This window comes from Thalassophryne amazonica, chromosome 3, assembly GCF_902500255.1.
Source record: "Thalassophryne amazonica chromosome 3, fThaAma1.1, whole genome shotgun sequence".
Classification (NCBI taxonomy): Eukaryota; Metazoa; Chordata; class Actinopteri; order Batrachoidiformes; family Batrachoididae; genus Thalassophryne; species Thalassophryne amazonica.
The window spans coordinates 102,911,330-102,933,058 of NC_047105.1; the positions used below are offsets into that span (position 1 = coordinate 102,911,330).

Consider the following 21,729-nt stretch of genomic DNA (forward strand, 5'->3'; position numbering starts at 1 on the left):
GTCCGCACGTCTTTCATTACAAAATCTTCTTTAACAGTGGAATGTCCGGATAAACTGCTGATCCCGACCTCTTCTGAAACTTCTGTGCTCTCTCACGAGGTCCTGGGTCAACAGAGGCTTAAATTTGGAAGTTTTCAGCTCGAAACAGGCTGACGACGGCGGCTTGGAGCGCGGCGCGCCCTCCAGCTCCGTGGGTTGTCCTTAAAGCGACAGTAACACTCCATAATCTCTCATCAGCCCTTAAAATTTTCACCGAAAACCAGCTGAATTTCTCAAATGGTGTCCACTCGGATGTGCCTTACAGTTTCTGAAAAAATTTTGATCAAGCAAAGCGGCAGTCTCTGAGCCATTCCTAAACAATGAAAAAATAGACGGGAGGGGTGGACCACTCCTCACTCAAAGCCTGCCCACAGGCGAATGACGCAACCGACAGACGTGAAAAAACTCTCACATGCGCACGAGGGTTCAAGCTTGTCTGATGTAATCGCACGTGATTCAAATCCATATAGTTTTTGGAAAAAATAAAAAGGTCGGTTTCTTTTCTAATAGACCAAGTGTATGTGTGTGTGTGTGTATATATATATATATATATATATATATATATATATATATATATATATATATATATATATATATATATATATATATATATATATAATAGCCAAGTGGCCTCTGTGCTTGTGTATGGCTTTGATCACAGAGAAACTGAGGAGAGCTGATATTTGCCGTTGGGTATGCTTATGTATTTTGGGTCAAGGATGAACGCTGCGAAAACTGAAGGTTGATAGGACTAATATTTTTGGAGAAATTAGCGATATTGGCTAACAGTGGAAAATGGATGTTGTGTTGCAATGCATCATGGGAGTTTTTGGGGTTTTAAATGCTGTTATTGTGGTTCATGTTACTTTAACAGTGTTGTTAGTGTTATTGATTTGTATTTTTGTAGTTCAGTTGGTTTAGTAATTTTAGTATCATGTTGCCGTTACCATGAGTGAGAAGTGCACTGTGTTTGTCTTCTGCCACCCTGTCTGTTTGAGGGTATGTAAAAAATAAAAGCACCTGCTTGCGGCAGAATGCAGAAAAAAAACAAAAAACAAAAACTGTGTGTATAACTTCGAGCACAGACAAACTGGGGAGAGCTGACATTTGTCGTTTGGTATGCTTATGTATTTTAGGTCAAGGATGAATGCTGCCAAAATGGAATGTTGATAAGACTAATATTATTACTGCTACTACAAGTACCATCACAGGATCTGATAGAAGTCACTGAAACAACTCTTGCTACTACTATTTTAAATCATCTATACATATATTCAAAGCGTGCGTGCGTGCGTGATTTTTATTTAGTAAGTTCAATGTAAGTACATAATTGTGAATACATTAAAAATGCATGGATTACACAAGGAAGTGAAAACAAATATTTCCATTGTGGTCCATTTTAAAATCAAAAGAAAAAGGAGAAGTAATAATAAAGTAAAATAATAATACTGGTAATAATAATAATACTGATAATCCTTTTTATGTGGTATAACCCTAAACAATTTATAAATGCATTAAGACAGTAAATTAACTTAAAAATTATGTAATGAACACAAAATAAAAGGGTTGAGTTCTTCTTCTAAAAATTGTTGAGGTCTAAGTTTCTAAAAACATTCTGGACTCACACTCCATTCCAACTAATTTTAGAAACTGTGCATTATTTATTGCCACCCTTCAAAAATAGCATATGAAGAGGTCACAGTAGTGCAGAGATGCCCAGATTTATATTAGGAATAATTTGTGAGATATCGCAAAGAGAAAATATGCTGTAAGAGGAAAAAGTTGAGTTGTTACATAGCGACCAGAACTTCCTGTTTTAATCAAACATTGTGCAAAACATGAAAACCCTGTTATACTTCCAGTTCAATAAATCATTGTCTTATTAGCACTGCAAAATATCCATATCTCATATTGTCATCTGCTGTCCACCACTGCAGAAAACCATTTTTCTGTTATAATCATTTTAATGGTGTATTTTTTATTTATAAAACAAACACTATGTTAGTGAGCTGAAGCTAATAGGCTAATTGATGTTAGTGTACAAGACACAAAACACCGAAGGGGAAATTGCTTCCCAAAATGTCAAGGAGGAGCTAAACTTGTAAATTGAATTTTATATTTTTAAAACATAGTTGGCTGTAGATGAGTAATATGAAGGTTTTCTCTTTATTCAAGAGCGTGGGCTTTCAGTTTGAGAGCATAATTGAATAATTTTGCTCGATCTCGAACAGTGGATTTTCACACACTACGGCTGAATCTCAATTCTACCCCTTGGCCCTTCCCCTTCCCCTCCGTTTTGCGCGGGCACGAGAGACGGAGTGGTATCTCAATTCTCTTTTTGGAGCGAGGCGGAGGGGAAGGTGGAGGGCTACAAACCCCTTCAAATGGAGTGAATCTGGATGCACACTCTGTTTGGAGGGGTAGGAGGAGCTTACTGCTCCAAAAAAACAAACATGGCGCTGAAAGAGCCGCACAAATGAAGCGGCTTTCATTAAAATTACGCTGTTTAGAAAGTTATAACTTGCCAAAAAACTTTACAGGCAGTTGCCTATGACAGCAACGTCTGTGGTGCTGGATGCATGTTGCCTATATTGTTGTTCTGAAGAATATCGTAACTTCCCTCGTGCACTGAGGCGTTATAATGCGCATATACACGAACGCTACGATAAGACACTTTATCTCACAGTGGAGAAAATCATGATAAAGGGTAAGCACGTTAATTTGCATGTTCATAAATCTTTGGATAATAGTGATCCCTGCTGTTGGATTTCAAGGTCTGTAACGTGTATGTATTTTGTAAACAAACAGGAAGCCCTGAGCGCACTCATCTCCTAATAAGCTTTCAGGCAGAAAATGAGGAGTTTCATCAGTGGGAATAAGTTGGAAAATATATACACACACATGTATATGTGTAACACATAATCTGATGTCCTAATAGACTGATATTATTTGTCAAGGAAATTCTAAAGGAAGTAGTGCTGGATGCAACAAAAAAAAAAGGGAGGTTAACAGAACTAGATGCAGCCCAAAACATACATACAGGTGCTGGTCATATAATTAGAATATCATGAAAAAGTTGATTTATTTCAGTAATTTCATTCAAAAAGTGAAACTTGTATACATTCATTCCACAATTACTAATCAGTCAATTAATGATTAATCAAAAATATTAATTATTACTAATATTGATTAATTATTTAGTGTTAACATTACTCAATTACTAATTAATTAATACTATTAATTATTATTAACATTACTCAATTATTAATTAATACTATTTATTATTATTATTAGAAATGACTAATTAAATTAACATGACATGATTGCGATGCGTCGAAGAAATCTGCGACTTCTTCTATTTCTTTGCATTTACGCAGAAAGGCAAGAAATAGAAAGAGCAAACAAATTACTGCAACAAGTTGCATTTCAGTTGCCATGTTAACAAACAGTGAAGACGCCAGTTTGACACGGGCAGTTTTTTTTCTCCAAAGGTGGAGGGTTGTCTCAATTCATAGGGCTAGAGGCATACCCCTTCGCCTTACCCCTTGTTTTAAAGGGGTAGCCGTAGGGGTAGGGCCAAGGGGAAGGGGTACAAAAAAGAATTGAGATTTCCATTGCATCACATATCCCTCATATCTTTGTCGCAATTTTTTTTTTTTGGGCCATAATACACATGTATTTATTGCAGTGCTTGTGCGGAATGGGTGGATGAGTGACAGTGAATGCATCATTGTGTGTGTGTGTGCGTGCGCAAAAAAGAACACTAACAAAAATTTTAAAACAAGAGACACAGATGATTTCTGGAGTAAAAGAAAAAGTGTGGCCAGAATTATAAACAAAACATTGTCAGTCAAAAAAAAAAAAGCAGCTATTTGACCACCATTTTGAACCTGTGTAGTGTTGTGTACTAGTTTTTAAAAAGTTTTTTTTTTAAACTGCAAAGTACTCTGTGCAGCTTGTGCTGTTAATGTTCATGATGACGTGGCATAATGATGTGATTCAGTTGTATTTCAGCAGCTTGTTTACTGTGTAGCGGTACATAATGCTGCAGCTGTGATGTACTGCTGCTTAGCGAGTGGAAGAGAAAAATCACCGACTTGAGTGGCGCCTATCGGCCCCATACACGTATCACAGACGCAACGGGCCGCAGATGGAACACAAATATAGTGTGCAAATATCTGGCCTAAGACCCCAGAACACCCTCCTTATTGCAGTCTTCTCTTTTTTCTTTGGGTTTTATGGTGGTTGGCATCCAGCTAAATGCTCCAGAGTGTGGATCAGACTGTACCTCATTCAGATTAGTATACAGGAGCAACTTGTCACACACATAATGTTGCTGTCTTGTAACCATAGATGATAATGCAATATTTTCAACATATCAAAATAGAAGGTGCAGGACCTGCCAAACAAGTAAAACAAAAGCATGACTTACAGTCCTGCAGTTTCATGAGTAAAGCTACCTACCTATTGTCATCACTTAAAATCATGACTCGATAAATGATGATAAAGTCTGTATGTATGCATTTGGCAGCCACGGCTTCATTCTTTGTGTAAGAGTGTGCAGCTGTAAATCTCTCCTCCACTGCGAGTGTCATCTTGCATTTTTACCCAAGCAAATATCGATTAGGGTGATCACATCTGATAACTGACGTGTTGAATGCATCCGTATTGTTCATCATGTTAAAGATTCCATCTCTATATTCTTCTGTTCCCATTTCAGGTGGATCAGGACCCACATACGGGCTTGACCCCTGGCATGAAGCTCGAGGTGTGCGTGCGTTCAGAGGCAGACAGTCCTTACTGGGTGGCCAGTATCATTACCACATGTGGCCAGCTGCTGCTCCTACGTTATGAGGGATACCAGGATGACCGGCGTGCAGACTTCTGGTGTGACATCATGACAGCAGACCTTCATCCTCTGGGCTGGAGCCGCCAGCATGGGAAGACTATGAGAGCCCCTGAGGGTGAGGGACTGCTGGGGTTGGCATGATTGCTTGTTTTAATTCCACTGCTATAGTAGAGAGATGTTTAAGAAGAAGCTGCAACTATTTCAGCAGTTGAGAAGCTTTTTAAGATATGGAGCTGATGGAGCACATGAAATATGGTTGATGTTTTGAGAGGCAGTAAACACAGGGCAACGAAAGGATGTTTATTGATCAGCTTCTTTTTTTTAATGTGTTGCAGTAGCCTTGTCAGCTAGTAGACCCAGGCTTTAGAGGTGAAACAAATTGCAAACAAGCTCATTTCAAGCTACATGTAACTTGAGTCACTCTTGCTCCTAATTTCCAAAAAGCCCAGACATGTCCAGTAGGTGGCAGGATTCATCAGATGGCAGACAAGTCTGTGGTGTATGACATAAGCAAAATGAAGCTCCTTTTTGCATTGATCTGGTGCATCAGAGTCAGTGTGTTATATATTATATACCCTTTTAATTTGGTGAGTTAAAAGGTAATAATTTATTTATTTATTTATTTATTTGCGTTATTGCATCAGCGGCTTTAAGGGAATGAACCCATATATTTATTTACCTTTTCATTTCGTCACTGCTTTTTATAGGGTGCATATCTAGGCTTTTCTAAAGTATAGGAATAGTGCTTGACTACTACAGATTTTCAAGTATTACATTTATATAGGTGTTCCATCTAATGCTTGATAAATTGGGGTGACACATCGACTGTTTAGAGGTGATATTATGAGGCAGGGGTGGGGGTGGAATCACTTTGGTATCAGTTTCTCCTTCATTATGTTTTTTTGTTGTTGGAAATTTATGCCATGTGGTCAACCCACATAGAAATATTACATTGGGAATGGAAGAGGACAGTCACACTCTTGAGCTCCATTTATATTTTCATCGCGATGAATCCTGAAGGCAACTGGTTTGAAACCTTGGATTGACATTCAAAAATCTTAGAGGGTCTAGGACTGCAATATTTTGTCTTTGTGCCATGGTCTTGTTTTAACCATGGCTCAATTTTCCAGATATTAAAAAAAATTATTTTCTTCTGCCAGGACCTTTGACATACTTTGGTAGTCCCTTGCATTACTGTGAAGAATTTAATGTTGTCATACATGTTGTAACATCACCAGGAGGCTTTGTGGAAGTGCCAGGGTTGTGATAAAGTTATAATATAACGCAATGTTAAAATACCCTTGGCCATATGAGCATTGTCGTCTTTATAATTTCCAGTTGTTTAATTGGTATTCTAGCGCAAAGTGTGTGTGTCTGTCTGTCTGTCTGTCCAAGGTCTGTCCCAAGAATGTTCCCTGTGAATTTGAAGACTCTGGCAGTAATCGGACTGGACTTATGCTGTGTACGGATGCAAAGTCTTTGCAACAATGGATTAAAGTTATAGTGTAATACAAATCCAGCAAGCTAACATCATTACGATGTACTCTGACATGTCATTTGAAATTAAGCGTGTAAAATGAAATTTGACACCCCGCTCAGAAACTCATTCCAGGCCATTACACAGTTGGCAAATCTCAGAAATTTCATGTAATTCTGTTCAGTAGTTGGCTTTGCAGCTTACTTTCTATGAGCTGGTTTGGAAGCACGGATGGAAGAATGAACGGAAAACAATCCAGTATCCCACATTCCACCACGTGATAATGATGCAACAAATGTGTTTGGGGTGATGGGAATGTAGATAAGTGGAAAATAAATAATTTTTGGTGAAGCTGAACAAGTTTTATCATAGATGAAAATGCCACCAGTGTGCTTTATAGACATAAAGTGTGTCCTATAGTAATCACAGAATAGTAAAATGGCCCTTTAGGATATTCTATTTTGAGTGCTTCAAAACAACCATGTCGGCTCTGCAGTGGAAATGTCAGTTTTTTAATTTTATTTTTTAATGATGCACGCTAAAATTTTATTTTTTATTTACCAGAGCAAATGTTCCTTTTATCCTCATCTATTGCTGCACTGCAGATACTGTTGCCCATTGACGAAGGGACTGTTTTTCTTTTAGTCTTAAAAACATTCTTCAGTTGGAGCATCACAGGATCCAATAGAAGTCACCGAGCAACTTAATTATTTTTAAATGTGATTCTTCACAGATATTATGTTACTAGCATTTGTCATATTTTGAGTAGTCAAAACAGTTAAAGGTCATAAAATAAAATACAAGAGCAGCAAGAATACTTGATTTACCGGTTCAAACTGCAGGTACGGCAGCAAAAAAGAAAACAAAAAACTAAACAGAAGGTGAGTTTCTCACAGTGTGAAGTGCTGCACATTTTGTATTTTCTTTGTATTTCTGGTGTGTGTATGTTGGGGGGAGGGGTGTGTGTGAGTCTATCTGCTATTGTTTTAAATAAACTTGCTCTGTGCATACACTATTCATCTCAGGTCTGCGTGAGAGGCACCAGGACTGGGAGACTTTGCTTGAAAAGGCCCTGGCTGAGGACTGCAGTGCTCCTGCCAACCTGCTGGAATTGGTAAGACAGGAGAGCAGAGCAATTGTTCAGGCTGGGGCATTAACACTTTTATCCTCATGTTTCTGTTTGTGCCAAGAAAAACCTCCTCTACACATGCTAACCTGATTTATGACAACTTTCTACATCCATAATCCAGCTGTGGCACAAAGCCAGTCAGTCCTGGTCATTTTTAAGTTTGGTAAACCGAAGAGAAAACACCTTGTCTGACCCTCATATGAGCCGATAACGGCGATATGAATCAGACCTGATCAAGGCAGTTTTTTTTCATCGATTAGTATCAGACAAATTAAACTCAAGTCACACAGATCATTGCGAGTTCCCGTCGCTCCGCTTCATAAACGGTGCGCTAACGGAGCTAACAGCCGCTTGCGGCTGGCTCACCCGGCCGTGCTATGGTGTACATTTTAAAAGCAGAGTCGCACTGTTTTGCTTCAGATATGCACAGAGGCTGTCTCTGATGGATGGCATATGTGTAACGTGTCTTACCAGCTTGTCTGGGCATCTTGGTGGCTTCTCTCACTTGTCTCATTATTCCACAGTCAGTTTTTGAAAATTGCCTACCTCAAAGAGATTTTCTACAGAATACTATGCTTTTTGTATTATTCATTGACTGATATAAATGAAGTCTTCAGACGTATTCAGTGACTTGGAAATATTCATGTATTCATCCAAAACTTGTCTAAGGAAAACTTACTTTAAAAGTGACGATGTATATTAAAACTAAATCTTATATTTAGCTTGTCCAATTGCTTATGTCCTCTGAAAACAGTGGGACTGTGTATACAAATGGCTGTGATTCCTAAATGATGGTTAAACATTTTTGTTTACTGTACCAAATCTACACCACTGAAAATACATGTAAATGATTTTGTTGGAGCAGCCTGTGAAGTTCTTTGGTCTTCAGCTCTGCTACTTAGTCAAGCGTGCATTCTGTCCCAGTCCAAATTCCTCACCTTGCCAAAGCATGTGTTCACTTTTGTGTGTGTGTGTGATGTTGGGTTCTCATTTTCCACCTCTTACCCCCCAGCCCCACCGTGGTAGAGACCCAGTGGAGCTCTTGTGTGCCGGCTGTTTTGTGGAGCTGCAGGACAGTCTTGATCCAGGTCTGGCCTGGGCTGCTGAGGTGGAGGAGAATGTTGGGGGAAGGCTGAAGCTGCGCCTGGTTGGCACAGAGGGCCTCCCTGACACACCTACGACACTCTGGCTCTTTTACCTCCACTCACGCCTCCACCCACCCGGTTGGTCCAAAGAGCATGGTTTAACCCTGAGACCTCCAACAGGTTAGTCGCAAAGATCAGGGTCAGATTGTGTAACAAAATTCCTTGGATTTCATCATGGGGAGGTGGGGGGTGTTAGTGTTTTACTCTGTAATTGTGATTGTCACTGAGTTTTTTAAAATGTCTATCACAAAGTGTTCGTGTTTTTTTTACGACATCGTGCAAGTTTTATAAGACCGCGGCGGTCCGCGGACACTGATCTGTGTGTTACAGATACGAATCTGTGTCCTCGGATCCACGGAGTTTCAAGGAGAAAAAAGCCTGGCTGTTGCGACAGTTGTCATAAAGCGGGACTGGTTGGTTGTTGTGCTGACGCTGTGTCTCTCCTGCGCGAAGCTTAAGTTAAATATAGCACGTGGACATCACAAACCTTTAGAGCTCTAAAGTTTTTTAAAGAATTGTGCAGCACGTCTGTGTCACAGACCGACGTCGGACAGAGAGATGGTGCGAAAGACTGTTTGAAATAGTCTGATAAGGACAAGAATCTGTGGAATTGTCGCTGGCTTCATGGACACACCTGAAAGATAAAAGAAATGGGAAAAGTGAACTGTGCTCTCAGGAGACACGGTAAGAATTTTTCTCTCTCTGGAAAATAAACATTGTGCTGTTCAAACAGGATTTTAGACAAGCTTATGTGACTTTTTTCATTAATCTAGACTTTCTTTCATTGGAAAAAAAGGCTGGCTTTGAATGGATTTACATGAATTTACACACGAATATAAATGATTTTTTATTAATCTAGACTTTTTCATTGGGGAAAAAAAGACTGTGGCTTTAATGGATTTACATGAATTTACACACAAATATGAGTTTTTATTAATGTAGACTTTCTTTCATTGAGAAAAAAGACTGGCTTTGAATGGATTTACATGAATTTACACACGAATATAAATGATTTTTTTATTAATCTAGACTTTTTCATTGGGGAAAAAAGACTGTGGCTTTAATGGATTTACATGAATTTACACACGAATGAGTTTTTATTAATCTAGACTTTTTTTCATTGGGAAAAAAAAGACACTGTGGCTTTGAGTGGATTTACAGGAATTTACACAGGAATATGTGGCTTTTTTTACTATAAGGTCTGTTATTGATATTTTACCATGATTTTTTAAAATATTCTCCAAGCTTTAGCTGTGATTTTTTTTTTTTTTTTTTTTTTTTTTTTTTTTTTAATGCTGTAAGCCTTTTCAGTCTTCATGAATTTCATGTAGTTTAATTGTTCTGAGTTAATGCATAATTTGCTTTACAATTAAAAGGAAAATCATTCCAAGTCATACTTCCATGTCATATTCTGTTATTTCAACATGATCATTGATGGTCCAAATGAAAGCTTGAATATAGGGTCATTTAAATATGCACTAATTTTGAAACTTTTTCTTCCAGGAGATGCTGAAAATGTATCATTAGATAAAAAGATTATTGGTTTGCTTGCTTTGTTGTAGTGGGCCTGAATGTGTCTCGTCAGTAGGAAGTTGGGTGTTCTTCAGGAGCTCACTTGAGATAATTTGTTTCAGAGCTGTTGGGCCTGCGGACCGAGGAGGAGTGGGAGGAGGTGAAACAGAAGATCAGTGATCTGCCTCAGGATGAAGCACTCACAGCCGAGCTCACAAAGGTGCAGCCAGTGGTGCTCCAAGTTGTTATTTATGACCTGAATGTTTTTGCTGTTTGTCCGTTAGTTTTCCGTTAGTTTGGATCTAACGCTCACGTATTGCACAAAACATTCAGGAAATTGTGTGCTGAAATATTTGAGCACTGAGGTTTTGTAATCGAATCTACATGTTTGTCATTTTAGGATCAGCCTTCCATTGCTGCTCATTGTTTCAAAGAAGGGATGAAACTAGAGGCTGTTGAACCTGCTGCTCCAATTTCCATCAGACCTGCCACTGTCACCAAGGTAACAGCAAACCTTACCAAGTCTCTTTTGCTGAAAACTACTTTGCACTCTCTTATCTGTGTCCATTATGTTGATGGCTGCACAACTGTGAAACTGGAATGTCTGTACGTTACCTGGTTTCTCTGCTTTAGGTGTTCAATGAAAAGTACTTCCTGGTGACATTGGATGACCTTTGTGGTATTGAGGAGTCAGAGGGCGCTGGGCGGTCCTTCCTGTGTCACAGGGACAGTCCGGGGATCTTTCCTGCTCAGTGGAGCCTCAAAAATGGGGTTCCTCTCAGTCCTCCACCAGGTTAACTCTTTCACAGTCCCTGCAGCACCACGTGTTTACTGCCTTTTCCCTTCTCTTGATGTGAGTTTTGTTTTTTATATGTACAGGATACCAGAGCCTTGACTTTGACTGGGCAGACTATCTGAAGCAGTGTGAGGCTGAGGCAGCTCCTCAGCATTGCTTTCCAGCAGTAAGTCAACCTCAACTATAACCTCCATTTTAACCCCATTCTACTCACTGACCTTCGGTATCCATGGACATGGTATGACCTCATGGACATACCATGTCCATGAGGTCAAAGGCAGACCTGCACTCATGGGTCATTCATTGAAAAAGTCAGTCTGAGATAAAATATTAACTCCTTGGTAGCATATGTTCTCTTCACTTGTCACTGTCAAAATAACCAGTTGACCTGATCTAAAAATGAAATTTCCAGTTTTGTTATGAATGTGACCTGTGATTAGGGATGGGTATTGATAAGATTTTATCTATCGATGCCATTATCGATTCTGCTTATCGATCCGATTCCTTATCGATTCCCTTATCGATACCTTGTGAATTTTGTACTAAAAGTAGGCTTTACAGGTTTTCTATGTACTTCATTGAGTCTTAAAGTAAATAAATATGAAATTGGTCACTGTATCCTTGATCTCTGGACATAAATAAAAATAAACAAAACAGTGTTTCGCTTTGAAGTTATTAATTCCGACTGGATTCTATCGTTCTAACTTGACTCGTCAGAGAGCCGCGCAACGTTGGGAGCTGTGTGAACAGAACGGAGGACGATTGTCGTTTCTTTCTCGCAACAAGACAGGAGTCACAAAAGTGACTCACTATTGACATATTAAGGGATGAAAGTGGTGATAAACAAAAAAAGCTGAAACCCAAAATTACCTCCCAACACCACATGCATGAAAATGTTTGAATTCTAGAAGCTCTGAAATGCAGTCTGGGACTATTCCAGACAATAAACTGGAGTGAGTGCAGCATCCATTTAGGTGAGAAAAAAAAAAACAACTTATTCATATTCATTCCAGTAGTATTCTGCTGTTACTAGGATGCAGCAGTTTTCTAGTTTGGCAGATAGTTCTGGAGGAAATCACTGAAGAAATTAACAAACTGAAAATATGGTTTGACCGAAACAAACTGTCATTAAACTTAAATAAGACAGGGATGAAATTTAGGTGTAAGAGTCACTAGGTGTTCACAGGAAACACTTATTTATTTCTGTATGTATGTATTTATTTATGTATGTATGTTCATTGTTAGTTGCTTTTATATTTTCTGTTGTTTCTATTCAGGTTCTTTTTGTCTGTTTCTCTAAAATTGTATACAATACGTATATATTGTATATAACAATCATTAGATTATTAATATATAAACAAAAATACATTTAAGAAATATTACAATTTGAAAACAAATGCACCCAAACGTGATGAGAGCTGCAACTGCTTAATACTAACTTTTAACATTGAAAATGCCATAGACATGCTAATGCGTTAGCATCGCTCCCGTTTTTAAGTCATAAAATACATCTATCAACTGTTTCAGAAGACCATAACAGGTCGGTTTAACATAGAAAAGGTAAATAATACTCACAGATGTATGCTCTTTAGGGTTTTAGCGGGGAAAATTAAGCGAAAGAAAGAATAAATGAAGCAATAGATCGAAGCATTGCTTCAATCTGTGAACCACTGCTTCGATTGGTTCAAGGTTCAAAGCAAAGCCGCGCTGCAGAAAAGTTGATTACAGACCCGCTGCAGGGTATGTAATCAATATAGAGAAATGATCATTTTCCTGACAAACACCCCCCAAAATAATGGCCACTCTGAAGGACCGATAACAGAATCGTTAAGCACAAAGCTTATTGATGTCGGTGGATCAAATAATTTCTTAACGATACCCGAAAGGAACCAGTTCTCGATACCCATCCCTACCTGTGATATAAGTTTTATGTGTGATTGCCACAGGGTGGCAGCACCAAGGTTTGCAGTTCTTTGTTTCTGAAAAATATAACACTGCAATTTGATGAACATGCTATGCAAAAGATGTAGAACCATGCCCTACTTTTTCTAGGTCATGCTCAATTGCCCCTCATATGTTCTAGCTTTGTAAAGGCCTCACAAAACACTTGCTTAAATGCAGGGGTGTGCACACTTTTTCGGCTTACGAGCTACTTTTAAAATGACAAAATCAAAATGATCTACCTACATTACAAACGCTAAACATGGATTGCAATTAAACTACGGTATGTGCAGAACTGGAGTAAAACTTAGGCCCAGAGTAATACTGACTTAAACGTTTTAGTTGTTGTTTTTATTATAAGTAGTAGTAACATTTAGTAGTATGAAGAAATGTCTTCAATAGTGGACCTTTAATCTGTGGGTGTTGTGAGGGGTGCGTCTCCCTCACAACACCCTCTTTCTGTCTGGATTTGCCCCTGGTTTGCCAGCTGAGCCGGAAGAATGGATAACTTGTGTATTTTTACAGAAAGTATTACCTTTTATTGACAAAGGTTTTATTTGTGCTTTTTCATCATGCTGTCCTCAGAAAAAGACTTTAGGTGTATTTGAAAAGAGGAGGGGAAAAAAATGCATTGGTATGTATTGTTAATGCCTCACAGGCCTTTAGCTGTTTTTAGTTTAACCACAGCGAGGACAGTCACAGAGCAGCCCAGAGTTTGAAAAAAAAAAAAAAAAAAACCCAACAAAAAATGTAAATACACCAACATGCCAACATTTTCCTGGACAGATTGCCTCCTTGGTGACTGGATTGAATGGTGGTCTTCTAAATAGCATAAGGTTGTAGTCATTTCTTTTATTTCTGCTACATGTCTAACACTTCTGTTAGTTTTTAAGTGCAACAACCTTGAATCTTAGCTCATTATTTTACTCCTGTGTGAATCTTAGGAGTGGTTAGCATTTTCGTTACCAGTTAGCTTGTACTAACTTTTGCTACACATTTGGATTTTCTTGTGTACAATTTTTAATGCCATGCAATCTACCCACAGTGCGATCTTTGCAATCGACTGGTCGATCGCGTTTGACGTATTGGGCACCCCTGCTCTAATGCAATGGGCCTGCGTGAAAATTAAAATTGGTTTTAATCATAGTTTGCCGGAGGTTGCATCTAATATTTGACCTGTGTTATCCAGTCTCTGATATTGACTGCCACCCCCCCCCCCCCCCAAAAAAAAACAAAAAACAAAAACAAACATAACCTCAGTCTGAGTAATTCTCAAGTTTCAACCAGGTAAGTTATTCTGTCTTATTTTCACTTTTTGCAAGCTTTCCTACACATTCAAAGGTATTATTGATGCTACCAATGCTTTTAATTCCACTTCTGGATTTTTCAGTTATTCAGCTTTGCACAAAACACTCACAAAAACAAGTCTTAACCAGTGATATTCCCTCAGTATCCAAAGCTTACAAGTGAAAGCTGAATTATCAGATTTGACTTAGATTCAGGCAGAGGACTAAAGTAGCTGTTTGTCCCCGATCCACACTAGATGTTGTATCTGTGCAGACCTGGCACACATTTTGCATATCCAGTAAGAATTTGACACAATTAGCTACAGTGTTATGCAGAAGTTCCCCAAACCCATGAAGGAGGAAGCACAGCTGTTGCGGGCAAATGTGCTGCAGCCAGCAGTATGCTGAATGTGTAACGATACTCTTAGTAACATATTCTCATGAATGTGCATCACAGTAAAAGCATTTTCCTGTTTGTGCATCAGCAGCTGTCCAGTAGTCCAGTAAGTATGCAGTAAAGAGCTTGATTGTAAGCTGTTAAAAGTTTGAAAAGTTAATGTCAACTATAAGAATAAACTTAAACATTATCAACATGGTTTACCAGGAAATTGTTCAGAAACATTGCTGAGCGGAAACAGATTGTCGTATGTGATGAAACACTATAAAGGAAAGTGGGTCAAAAGGATGAGGCCAAGGGTCAACAGTGTCACCTGTTGGATCCTTGGCCAGATCTGCTGAGTAAAGAAAACGCAGATGCACAAGAGAAGAACCACCACACTGCATAAATGTCTAAAATTGCTATGTGGGGGAAATTGTAATGGTAAATAGACTATTTATATATGCATATAGTGCTTTCATACTCAAAGCACTTCACAGTAATGCATCTCATTTACCCATACACACAATGTCAGGGTGCTGCCATGCAATGCATTCAACTGCACACCGGGAGCAATTTGGGTATCAAAGACCTTACTGGACGGCTTATTTTGACCTTCTAATCTGACAGGGATTTAAACCAAGAATCCTCTGGTCACAAGCACACCCCTTTAACAACCCCCCAAATTGTTGGTTGTGTGTTTCACAAATCTCAAAGGAATCAGCTGTCCCATCCATGGTTGCCAGTTATCTTCTCACTCATCATAAATCATCAGAAAATTTGTATTTGCACAGTCAGCTGACTTGCAACTTCAAACAAAAAAATGTCAACTTGTAGAGAAATAAAGCTCCTCGTGTTAACATAAATTGTCACCATGTCTCTTTTTGCTGTTGCTGCTTCTGTTGCTTCCAGAGTGATCAGTGTACCAGTGTTGGCATCATGTAAATAAGTGGTCTTCTAAACCAGACCTGAATATGGAACATTATTATGATGAAAAGCACTCGCCCATCACAACATCTCAGTGACATTTTCACCCTCTCTTAATGTCCCAGGAACAGTGTGACCACAGCTTCAAAGGGGCTATGAAATTGGAGGCTGTCAATCCATTGTCACCTGAGAACATTCACGTGGCCACCATATCCACGGTCAAAGGGCAGTATATTTGGCTCAACCTTGAAGGTGAGATGGGGTAGAAATAAATGGGTTTCATCAAGAAAATGTCAATGCAAAGTAGCAATTATAGTCAATTTCTGCACAGTATTGTAATGTAATTGAAGCCAACTTTGATTTTGGCGCTATGATGAGACATCACAAACATTAGCCAGCTGCCAGGAATGACCTCAGACTTTAGATGATTTATTCATGAGAGAGCACAGAACATTATAAGAACAATCAATGCACTGTGTAAATGTAAGACAATTTGGTAATAATTCTGTTCTCACTGTAATAAAATAAAGAACAACAACAACAAAAAAAGAATTTACTGTGACTGTTTCAGTACTGGCAAAACAATTTCCTTCAGGATTAAAGATCCCCTCACTATTTTTGTGATGTGTAATTAATGCCTGATGACGCGACAGTCTGTGTTGGAAATGACGGATCAAGTGGATTGTGTTTTGTCTGGTAAATATTTAATTCCTGGTATAAAGAGTAGACAATACAACAATTAACGTTCCTCTGTACATGAACAAAGGAATTAATGAACTGACATGATTGAATGATCATGAACTGACGCCGTTGCATGTTTTTATTTAGTACCACCTCAGGAAAGCATGTCGACATGTGCGCCTCGTGGTGGATTGTTCAGAGGTGGTGGTCTATATGGTAGGATATGTGTTCTCCAGCTGTGAGCAGCGACGGTACAGAGCTGAACTGCTGCGGGTTGTCTGCGACACGCCCACCTGATCAGTGCCACTCACAGTGGCAGAACACATCTGCCATCAACTCACAACATGCCACAGCAATGCACGTGTGTGGCCGGACTCTCATGACGTACTGATCATTGTTTTATTATAATTATTAAGCAAAGCCATCACACATCATTGCTTGTATTTTTTTATTTTACCACTGTTTCTTGTAATTGAACACCTCACTGTCGCTCACGCCTGACAAGTGTCACCTGACAGCGTTGGTGAGCCTGCGTTGACATGATCTGAGCGACATGCCCCCTTGGTCTCCCTGTCACTCAAACCCCCATGTTGTGACCACGTGTCACGTGGCTGTCCACTCGATGGCCAGGGAGCGAGCCTTTGTTTTTATTTTTTATTTTTTTTCTGTAGTCCCGGCATGTGTGCACTGCTGCGTGGTGATACGATACACTTTATAAACTTTTTACACTTTACTTTGATCCCACCTCCAGAGGGACATGCAGAATATGACACGTTGGGCGGTCCACAGCTCAGACATGTCAGTCAGCTGTGCGTACGAGCCTGTCACATACAGCAACTTGCATGGGCACGCAGCTGTGCATATCTGACATGATCATAATGTCCTATTTTTTGTAATGGGAGGGAATGTAATACATGACATCCTTTATGGATGTGACAGGCCGTCCAGATGTGCACACAGCGCTGGACAGTGATCACACTGCCCTCCGGCCGCCGTTGGAGCATTTTTCACCTCAGCTGCACCTCCACAATGTTGGATTGTGGTTTGGGGGTGGAAGACCCATGACACAATGGCAGTGTTGCTGGGGGGACCACACACTCGCACGCCATTTCATTTGTGTGGCGGGGGGGCATGGCACTGCATTTATTTTAATTGTTCCTTGAGGGGGCACGGCACACTTGTGGGACAGTTAGAAAATGTGGGGCCATTCGCACATCCAGCTTGAAAGTGGTTACCTGCTCCCTACTTTCGTGCTGGCTGCTCAAATGGTCCCGCCTTCTATAAGTACCCTGTGAGTGGTGTTGGGTGTTCATGGGTGGCACCTGGACTCCAGCCGACTCTGGCTGAGAGTGGGTTGGATGGCCACTCGCGCGGCATTCAATAACTTGTCCGCTGGTGTGAAGGCTGCCTCGATCGCGTCATTCAGCCACAGTTCAACATGTCAGTGATTTTGTGCAGCTGCTCAGCCGCAGCACGATATGACCAACCTGCGTATGACACGCTGTTCAATTGCAAACACAGCGGAGGTCGAGCTGTTTCCGGACTAATTTTTTCTGGTGTGGAGCTTTTTTTTTTTTTAAGTCTAGTTTGAAGGTGTTTCTGAAGCAGCTGTGGGAGACACAGCATTTATGGTTTAGAGCCTTATTTAGCTCACAATAAACTTTGGAGGAAAATCTTTAGTCTGACAACATTGACGATATTGGCAGAGTTCAGAACACAGAATGGTGATTATAAATAATGCAGGCGATTTTGGCATGGGTGGAGGTGATAAACGTTTTTTTTTATTTTGCCACCTCTTTGGTTGTAATCAACTGAAAAACATAGTTTTACTATCTGTGTCATCAGAAAAATTAGGGACTGAAAATATCAGCTATTTTTTAAAATAAATATTGTTTCCTTCTTGAATACATTTAATGTACTGTATGTTAGTAGTGTAACACGTTATTATTAAATATTAAAACCATTCACACAAGAAGTAAATAATATTGTCTTACCTGCCCGTTTCAGTGAGATAATCTTTTAAACTTAGCCACCTTTACAAAATGCCATCTGAGAATAATGATTCCTTCTGTCTTGGCTGAAGAAAAGTCCATTTGTCACACGGGAGTTTGGTGCCAGCAGCACCCGGCTGTAATCCATTATTGCGGCTGATGGATTGAGGCTCTCTTGTTAACGAGCCGCTTTGCGCTGCAAGTTAAAAGACTCACAGGGCCTCATGTGCTCATAACATCTCACTCTGCACGCGACGACATTATCCCGTGATCCAGAAAACAATAAAATCATCTGAAAATACTCAGTTTTGTGTCGAGTGGAGTATCCATGGACACCGTGCGTATGAGCTTGTCAATATAAGTGTTCCACGTGCCATTTTGCCGGGGAAAAATTAACCGTTCTGACATGAAAACACGGTGTAGCTCCATCCCGAACCACTCGGTGGAAATGGGGCTGTCAGTAGCCTGTAAAAATCCATAAATTAAAATTAATGGGACAATTGGGATAATGGTTCTGGAGTTGATGCCACTTCCTCCTTCTTGTCCAATGTCGGCACTCGCCAGGAAGTTCCTAGTTTTTAGTGGCACACAGTTCAAACTATGAATATTTGTCTCTTCAAGAACTGTGCACCAGGAAAGGATGAATTTCAAACTGGTGTTTAATTTTAGTCTTAAATATTGATTAAACATGGCATTGCGTGTCACCTACACTTTAAGGCCGTTATACTACCAAATAAACATGTTGTCATCCTTAGTACAGCATAAACACAGACCCCTTCTGTGTTCACAGAAAACCATACTCATTAAATCTATATTGGTGGGTGCGCCAGAAAAGATATAGCACCATGAGCCAGAAAAAAAAAAATAGCACCCTCAAGGCCTATAGTTTCCCAGTTATATAGCTCTCAGTTTCAACCTTTGGTGCTATGAAAACCCATGTGGGACATATAGTACAAACTCCTGTTTTTTATACATGCTTAGTATCAATCCTGTTCAGTCTTTCTTTCATGCATAAATAAAAAGTACAATTGAGGCAATTCATTTTCTGTATAATATACTAAAATCTCTGAAAAGCATTTATGCAAAACAAGTTCTTTTCACCAAAATGTTTACTGACATCTAGAATAAACTCTACAACCCCTGGCAATAATTATGGAATCACCAGCCTCGGAGGATGTTCATTCAGTTGTTTAATTTTGTAGAAAAAAGCAGATCACAGACATGACACAAAACTAAAGTCATTTCAAATGGCAACTTTCTGGCTTTAAGAAACACTATAAGAAATCAGGAAAAATAATTGTGGCAGTCAGTAACGGTTACTTTTTTAGACCAAGCAGAGGGAAAAAAATATGGACTCACTCAATTCTGAGGAATAAATTATGGAATCACCCTGTAAATTTTCATCCCCAAAACTAACACCTGCATCAAATCAGATCTGCTCATTAGTCTGCATCTAAAAAGGAGTGATCACACCTTGGAGAGCTGTTGCACCAAGTGGACTGACATGAATCATGGCTCCAACACGAGAGATGTCAGTTGAAACAAAGGAGAGGATTACCAAACTCTTAAAAGAGGGTAAATCATCACGCAGTGTTGCAAAAGATGTTGGTTGTTCACAGTTAACTGTGTCTAAACTCTGGACCAAATACAAACAACATGGGAAGGTTGTTAAAGGCAAACATACTGGTAGACCAAGGAAGACATCAAAGCGTCAAGACAGAAAACTTAAAGCAGTATGTCTCAAAAATCGAAAATGCACAACAAAACAAATGAGGAACGAATGGGAGGAAACTTGAGTCAACGTCTGTGACCGAACTGTAAGAAACCGCCTAAAGGAAATGGGATTTACATACAGAAAAGCTAAACGAAAGCCATCATTAACACCTAAACAGAAAAAAACAAGGTTACAATGGGCTAAGGAAAAGCAATCGTGGACTGTGGATGACTGGATGAAAGTCATATTCAGTGATGAATCTCGAATCTGCATTGGGCAAGGTGATGATGCTGGAACTTTTGTTTGGTGCCGTTCCAGTGAGATTTATAAAGATGACTGCCTGAAGAGAACATGTAAATTTCAACAGTCATTGATGATATGGGGCTGCATGTCAGGTAAAGGCACTGGGGAGATGGCTGTCATTACATCATCAATAAATGCACAAGTTTACGTTGATGTTTTGGACACTTTTCTTATCCCATCAATTGAAAGGAAGTTTGGGGATGATGAAATCATTTTTCAAGATGATAATGCACCTTGCCATAGAGAAAAAACTGTGAAAACATTCCTTGCAAAAAGACACATAGGGTCAATGTCATGGCCTGCAAATAGTCTGGATCTTAATCCAATTGAAAATCTTTGGTGGAAGTTGAAGAAAATGGTCCATGACAAGGCTCCAACCTGCAAAGCTGATCTGGCAACAGCAATCAGAGAAAGTTGGAGCCAGATTGATGAAGAGTACTGTTTGTCACTCATTAAGTCCATGCCTCAGAGACTGCAAGCTGTTATAAAAGTGGTGGTGCAACAAAATACTCGTGATGTGTTGAAGCGTTCGTTTTTCATGATTCCATAATTTTTTCCTCAATTGAGTGATTCCATATTTTTTTTCCCTCTGCTTGGTCTAAAAAAGTAACTGTTACTGACTGCCACAAATTTTTTTTTCCTGATTTCTTATAGTGTTTCTTAAAGCCAGAAAGTTGCCATTTGAAATGACTTTAGTTTTGTGTCATGTCTGTGATCTGCTTTTTTTCTACAAAATTAAACAACTGAATGAACATCCTCCAAGGCTGGTGATTCCATAATTTTTGCCAGGGGAATAAAGAGAACCCTCTTATATCTCTACTGGTGTTGGGATTTAAATTCTCAGATAATTCTGGATAGTCAAGGCTACACAGCATCCTTGAGTTCTGAGATTCATAATAATTTGATTATCATTAATGCTAATATTACACTTTCATCTAGGGTTGGAGATGTCAGTAAATATTTTGGTTGGTGGGAGGGGGAACTTGTACTGCATATGTGCTTTTAGCACATTTTTAGTATATTATTAAGAAAATGAATTGAGGGGTGGTGGCCAAGGGGTTAATGCGCTTGGTTTCAGTTCAGAAGGGTCCGGGTTCAAATCCCACCCCTGCCACATTTCACAAATGAAAGATGAACAAGATTAATACTATGCCTGTGTAGAGTCGAGGTATAGTTTGGTTCTGTGTAAAATGTAGGACTTTTTACTTCCGGCTCCATATGGGTTTTTAGGGTACCAAAGTTTTTTCACTTTTACGTGGGGTTCAAAATTGGGAGCTATATCACTGGAAAGCTTCAGGCTTGAGGGTATGATACATTCTTTTGATCTGTTTTCTCTGGACTTGCTTTTTTTTTTTTTTTTTTTTTTGTATGTTCTGACCCTATTTTATTTTCTTAAATCAACTAAACCAACTACTTTCCATGCTGTATTATGAGATTTTTGAGCCATAATACCTGTAGTTTGTATAATAATGACATGTTTGTGCAAAACCTACTGCAAACATCCATTTGAATTTGTTACTATATATCCTCTTTACACATTATTAGGTGGTTGTTCACATATTA

At 39.2% G+C, this 21,729-nt stretch overlaps 1 protein-coding gene across 3 annotated transcripts in view; it reads left to right on the forward strand.

The window, feature by feature from the left end:
• The window catches only part of sfmbt1 (Scm like with four mbt domains 1), a 63,461-nt gene that overhangs the window by 18,192 nt on the left and 23,540 nt on the right, over positions 1-21,729 (forward strand). For all 3 annotated transcript variants that reach the window (XM_034167186.1, XM_034167185.1, XM_034167187.1), the window contains exons 4-11: positions 4,760-5,003; positions 7,391-7,479; positions 8,507-8,759; positions 10,274-10,371; positions 10,552-10,653; positions 10,785-10,944; positions 11,031-11,113; positions 15,603-15,729. In XM_034167186.1, the coding sequence (XP_034023077.1) occupies positions 4,760-5,003; positions 7,391-7,479; positions 8,507-8,759; positions 10,274-10,371; positions 10,552-10,653; positions 10,785-10,944; positions 11,031-11,113; positions 15,603-15,729 (1,156 nt within the window). The remainder of the gene's footprint in view (positions 1-4,759; positions 5,004-7,390; positions 7,480-8,506; positions 8,760-10,273; positions 10,372-10,551; positions 10,654-10,784; positions 10,945-11,030; positions 11,114-15,602; positions 15,730-21,729) is intronic.